This window comes from Manacus vitellinus, unplaced genomic scaffold, assembly GCF_001715985.3.
Source record: "Manacus vitellinus isolate BGI_N305 unplaced genomic scaffold, ASM171598v3 scaffold_25_pilon, whole genome shotgun sequence".
Lineage (NCBI taxonomy): Eukaryota > Metazoa > Chordata > Aves > Passeriformes > Pipridae > Manacus > Manacus vitellinus.
Genome location: NW_021939882.1, coordinates 4,902,291 through 4,908,273, shown reverse-complemented (window position 1 = coordinate 4,908,273; position 5,983 = coordinate 4,902,291). Strand labels below are relative to the sequence as shown.

The 5,983-nt window shown below is 38.8% G+C and overlaps 1 protein-coding gene across 1 annotated transcript; it reads left to right on the top strand.

The window, feature by feature from the left end:
* Positions 1–219: 219 nt before the first annotated feature.
* Positions 220–3,710, top strand: LOC103764908 (serine protease inhibitor Kazal-type 6-like). The gene is made up of 3 exons (XM_018073543.2): positions 220–332; positions 2,421–2,440; positions 3,579–3,710. The coding sequence occupies exons 1-3, from the start codon at positions 278–280 to the stop codon at positions 3,708–3,710; spliced, it is 207 nt and encodes a 68-aa protein (XP_017929032.1). The 5' UTR covers positions 220–277.
* The last annotated feature ends 2,273 nt before the right edge of the window (positions 3,711–5,983 follow it).

Here is a 5,983-nt window from a genome sequence, read left to right as displayed (position 1 = left end):
GCCAAGGAACAATACATCTGCTCTATCAACACAATCCATGCTAGGACACTCATGACCTTCACCTTATACAGAAGACATCCTATTGACACTACACGGGCAACACCTTCTTCTAATTATGTTCTGTGTGAGAGGATTTCATCACCAGGGTTCCTGCACCTTGTGCGTGTGTATATAAATATCTGCTCCCACAGACACATGGACACACACTGGAGCTAAACGTGCTGGAATACTTGAAGGGCAGACCGGCTGTGGAACAGGTCAAGAACCCCTGCTGGCCATGAAGACAACAGGAGTTTTTGTGCTCCTCGCTCTGGCAGTTCTTTGCTTGGCAAGTGAGTAACCCTCCTGTATTTCCTGATAATATATTATAGTTCTTATGTCTAAAGACTGCAAGTTTCTCAGTGTATTGGGACAACAAGCAGTGGTTCCTGGAGCTGGGTGGGAGACAGAAAGTGAAATTTTAGGCTCGTGCTCTATTTATCAAACACTATTGTGCCAGCTGTACAGTTGCCTAGTTGAGTGGATGAAACCTATTCCTTGGTGGTGGTGTGAATCAGAGCTGCATTCTGCACTGTGACTAAAAAGAACTGCAAAGCCTCAGAACTACAGCTGGTTTTACCTACTTATTTCTAAATTTTAACTGAGAAGGGAGGTTGGAGCTGATGAGGTCCTTCTCCTGCCAAACTGACCACGCAGGGGACAGTTGATTATGCACTGGACACATAATACAGCTGTAAACCACCTCTTTATACTGTTAGTTTGCCAGGTTGCAGAGAGCTTTGAGGGGCAGATTGCTCTGTGATAAAATAGGGAGCTGGGAGGAATTTCTTCAGCCTTTACTTGGTATTTTTATTTTTACTAAAAACTTGCAGTAAAATATATACTTATAAGTTAGTACATTTAAGATAACTGAGAGTCCACATTTCTGCTGGAGTATGGAAGTTCAAAAGCATTAAAAACATTAAAGAAGCAAAATAATGAAAATATTAAACCCAAAATTATGAAACAAATTAATATTTTTCTAATTTGAATAGGTCTGAAAGGGTTGCTTTGAAAATTGTCTCAAATTCAAAATGCTTATGAACAACAATTTCAATGAAATTGCATGATTTGACAGAACCTATTCTTTCAGTGTTTCATTTACTGCAGAATAATAAATAAATATTACTTCCATAAGAATTCCAGGAAATCTTTTCCTTGAACTTCTTAGTTTACCTTGTCTCCGTTAAAACTTTATGAATTAGTACTTTTTGAGCTACATCTTTTTGCATTCACTCCCATATGCAGAGTGGCTATTAGAAGGTTACCAGAGAAAAAATAACATCCTAATGTTTTGGGGGAAGTGGATTAAATCTAATCCAATTCCAGAATAATGAAAACTGTCAAACCTCTGGTGGCACAGATTGAAATTTGACACGGAGCACTATTTATGATAGTTTTCTTTATGTTGAACAACTTTATTTGATGAGACGATGTAAACAGCTCCATGAAAGGAACTTCCAGTGGAAAGTTTAATGGCTTTAAAGATCAGAAAAAGCCACATTTAGTGCAAAGTACTAGAGCTGTATTGCCATAACAAATTTTCCTCCTGCTCCTTCTGCACAGAAGTCTCTGCCTGATAACTTTTACCCCTTCGAATCCCCAAGGATGATGATTACAGGACAGGAGAACAAACACATTCCTAAAGAAAGTAACAAATGTGTCACCATAATGGAGACATGCCAATGGCACTTGATTACTTTGTGGGAGGTGTAATTAGCATTGTTTGAAGCAGCTCCTTGTAGCCCCACCTCGGAACAGGGTTCCATTCTATCAGATGCCATGTGTGTACAAAATAGGAGCCAATCAGTTTAGAATCTGTACTGACCAGCAAAGGAAGTCACTTTTTAAAGTGGTATTATGATCCAAATTGGATTATCATTATTATATATATTTAATATTATAGTTTAATGAAGTTTTATCCTCATTACTGACAGAAAATCAAAGTATAAAAGGAACATGTGATTTTTTTACAACCACATGCAACTTTTTTTACAAACTTAGGAATTAAAACCCAGTCATGTTCAACAACCAGTTTATCCTGAACAGACTGGCCATTGAATATAATATTGACTTCTGGGGCTTCAATCTTTTTGTGGTGAAAGGGGGAGCAATAGCTCCAGTTGCTTCTACAACAGAGGCTGTGCTAGCAGCTGATAGAGGTTTCTGAGGTAAATACTAGAATAATGTCCACTTGTTTAATAGGTTCTGACACCTGTGTCTTATTAAACACCAAAAAGCTCTGTCAGTATTTATTTCAAGGAGTTAAAAGACTTGGTGTTGCTGGAAGGGCTGAGACTAATGAAATCATTCTGATTTGAAACTGAGTGTTCATTAACTGTGGTTTTTATTTTATCCTTTGTGATTCTGTTTTATTGCAGATGCTGACAAAGAGAACGAAGTGAGTAATTTTCTTTATTTCTGGATAAAACTATATAGCTTGTAACAACATGAGGTCAGGAAAAAACCAAATGTGTTAAACTTTAATTAATTGCTAGCCATGTATTGAGATTTCAGTGAGAAATCCCCAACTCTGAGATATGTGGTTTTCATACAGTTGCCCTGACAACTTCCAGATGCTTTTACCTGTTATATATTCTGGGCAAGAAGCTGGGCAAGGACAAATTTTAAGTCAGAGAAATCTAGATTTTTAAAAATATTTATCTGATTATGATGCTGCAAGTCTTTCTTAATGACTTTCAGGTCCTAAGTCTGGCACTTGGAGGTTTTAATTTCTCTCTGGTTATGCTGGAGTCATCCTGGGGTCAACCTCTGAAAGAAATGAGACACCAAGAAAAAAAATCCTTACTCGGATGAGCAGGGACAAGACCTTTCAGAGCCCAGTGATGAATAGTGGGGAATGAAAAATCACCCTCACACAGAGCTGGGTCCATATTAGCACAATTCAGGAGGATTTCCTTCATGGAAAGGGATGTCAAACATTGGAAGGGGGTGCCCTGGGAGGTGGTGGAGTCACCATCCTAGGAGGTGTTCAAGAAACGACTGGACATTTGTAGTCCTATTCTCATGTCTGAGTCTGTAATGAATACAGTCCCGCTATCAGATGAGGCCTCCAACAATTCCTTTTCATGCTAATACTTGAAAAGGACTTTAATTTCACCTGGGTAGAAGTTTCCCCCAGTGTAAAAAGCATCAAGAGCTGATATTGTGCAATAAAGAAAGCCTCAAGAAGTAATCTCACCTGCAATCAGCTAGAAAAAAGTACTAATACTCAACTAATACTCAACTTTTCTGTAACTATATTTTTTCCAGTGACTGTAATGCTATTCAGATGGAGAGCACAGTCCTTAAAGGTGCTCAGTGTGTGTCACAGGCATTATCACACACATCTCTGTGATAAGGAACATTTCTATTTTGAGGCTTAGGCTCAGCTAATACAAATGGCGAAGCCTCACTGACTGTGCTGCTCTACAGCAGCTGACAAGCGCGTCCAAAAATGTCATATATTCATTATTTCTGTAGGTGAATGGAAAATGTGAGAAAGATGGATTCAAAGAAAAATGACACTCTATTTGCAGGTGGACTGCAGTGAATACAGGAGGTTAGAGAGAGGAAAACCCATTTACTGCGAAAGGCTCTATCAACCCTTCTGCGGCTCTGATGGAAAAACATATAACAACAAATGTTCTTTCTGCAAAGCAGTCCTGTAAGTACAACTCTACCTAATTACTCCTGAATTAGCCAAAATCTGAGGTTAGCTGAATTATCTGGGATTTCCATTCCACCTAAGTGCTATCATTTTTTTTTCAGGGTTGCTACTTCTCTGTTCCTTTGCTTAATCTTTACAGATTAATTGCCTCTCCTGCCTATAAGGTCCAACTGGTCTAAACAAATGACTTTGATATCTGTGTGAGCAAATTCCTATTGTAGCAGAAACTGTAGAAGTTGGACAGTAAGGAGAAGAGTCCAATGAGCACCACAGGCTGAACATGGTACCTGGACATAGCTTGAGTCATATAATTGAAAAGTGGTTCTGGAAATTCCTTGTTATTTATGGATAAAATATATAATTTTCAAAGGAAAGTTGTTTACAGATCAATGCCCTCACATCTGCTACAAATGTTTATGGTGTCTTCTCTGTTAGCAAGTTGTTAGCAAAGGGCTTTGGAGAGGTTTCAGTGCATGACGTTGAGCTTTCCATCTGCAATATTGATGTTCTTCCCTTCCTTTACAGGAGAAGTAGAGGTGCCTTACGCGTGAAGCAAGCAGGGGTCTGCTGAAGGAGCTCTGCATGACAGAGGAGTGCTGAGAACAGCTTCACACTGCCCTACCACAGTCTCTTAATTGGATTTCATTCATCCTGTCTGTGCTGATGGTGGCAAACAAAGCATAAAGTCTGCTTTTCACCTGTGTTCTCTCATTTGCTGCTTTGCTCCACTCCAAAGTGCTGAGATTGACGCTTCTGTCCTCCCTGAAAAGCACTTCCTTGGGATTCTCAGGAGCATTCCTGTTCCTGTAGCAGGAAAGTTGATTTTACATGAGCCCTTCATTATACATTGGTCTACAAAGCTGAAGTTCAAATCTTCTGACGACGCCACCCCATCTGAGTGGACACAAGTCAGTGCAGGCATGGCCTCTCTTCCCCTTGTTGATAAAATGTTTTCTTCCGTTTATCCAGAAATTTTAGCAGATACCTTTTTCCAAAGGTTTCAGCTTTCTTAGGTAGTGCTTTGACTCTTCCAGTTTTGTAGCTAAATTTTAAATGCTTATTTTTCCTTTACCTTTGTGCAATTCTGATTCATTTATGTTGTTTAGCATGTTTATTAAAATAAACATTAAGTCTTTTGCTTTTGTCCATGGTGAACTTCCTAGAGAATAAGTTTATTGCATCCTTTAGTAACAAGTATTTCCCAAGTTATAGAAAACTATTGTGGAGCAGGGACTAAGTCCAGAGGTAAAAAAATCAAGACAAAAGTTGTATTCCACTAGATGGCCTCATGTTACTGAAATTTACCCTTCAATCTGCCTCTTTTTTTCCTTTAAATGAATCAAATCCAGTACACTGTAAGACTGTATAAGCTTCAGAGTAGTATCTCTGTTAAATCCTGTCATTTAAATGTGATCATTAATGATTCCTTTCACTTCTGATAAGTTGGTGGCTTTTAGACCTAAAGAAATTTCTGTTCTGCCTTACATCCTTATTTTCTTCATTATTAAGCCAGTTTGTGTCTTTTACATTTGAATAGTTTGTCATGGGAATCCATTTTCCCAGAATTAAAACTGATGAATGACTGACTTCACTGGGCTTACACAGGAGGAAAATTTTGGAACTGCTGAACACAGAATAAATCCATCCCTATCATGAATTCTGTTTATATGGAAACCAGGTCCCAGCAATTAGGCAGCAGGAATGCAATGAGAAAGGTAATATTGTAAAAGTTTCTCATAGCTCAGAGGCTTGTGGCTCTGGACAGTCTACCTAAAGAGGTTCTCACAACAGTTCATCTTGACTGAAAAAAAGATAAAAATAAGAAAAGAAAGATCAAATTGAGAAAACAAAGGCAAACTCTGGGCTTTCCTCATGATGTCAGAAAATCCAGCAGACAATTTGTGAATACTTTCTGCCCTCTAGCTCAGCTAGTTAGAGCCTAAGTGGATATTCACACCCTCTGCTTTAGTATGTTGAGATATTTAACTGATTGTGCTTCTGGGCCAAACCTAAGATGCAAAATTTCCTACGCACATCCTCCAGAATGATTCAAGAAGCTGTAAGTCAGAGGTCTAAACCACACTTCTGGGACTCTAATTTGTTTTTGATAATTTCTGACGTGATTTATCTGAGACAAGGGCAGCTGGAGATCAAGACTTTCCCACACTGAGTGCTTTTTATGAGCTCCTGCTGGCCCATAGCTGCAGATAATGAAAAGCAGCTTCTGCCGCATACCAGCACAAAGAACACCATTTGCAAATTGCTGCAAATGAC

What these genes read in the sequence shown, in the direction of transcription:
- LOC103764908 (XM_018073543.2), top strand. Translation starts at nt 278, where the DNA reads ATGAAGACAACAGGAGTTTTTGTGCTCCTCGCTCTGGCAGTTCTTTGC. An exon ending in GGCAGTTCTTTGCTTGGCAA is followed by an intron (nt 333 to 2,420) that starts GTGAGTAACCCT and finishes GTTTTATTGCAG; the next exon opens with ATGCTGACAAAGAGAACGAA. An exon ending in ATGCTGACAAAGAGAACGAA is followed by an intron (nt 2,441 to 3,578) that starts GTGAGTAATTTT and finishes CTCTATTTGCAG; the next exon opens with GTGGACTGCAGTGAATACAG.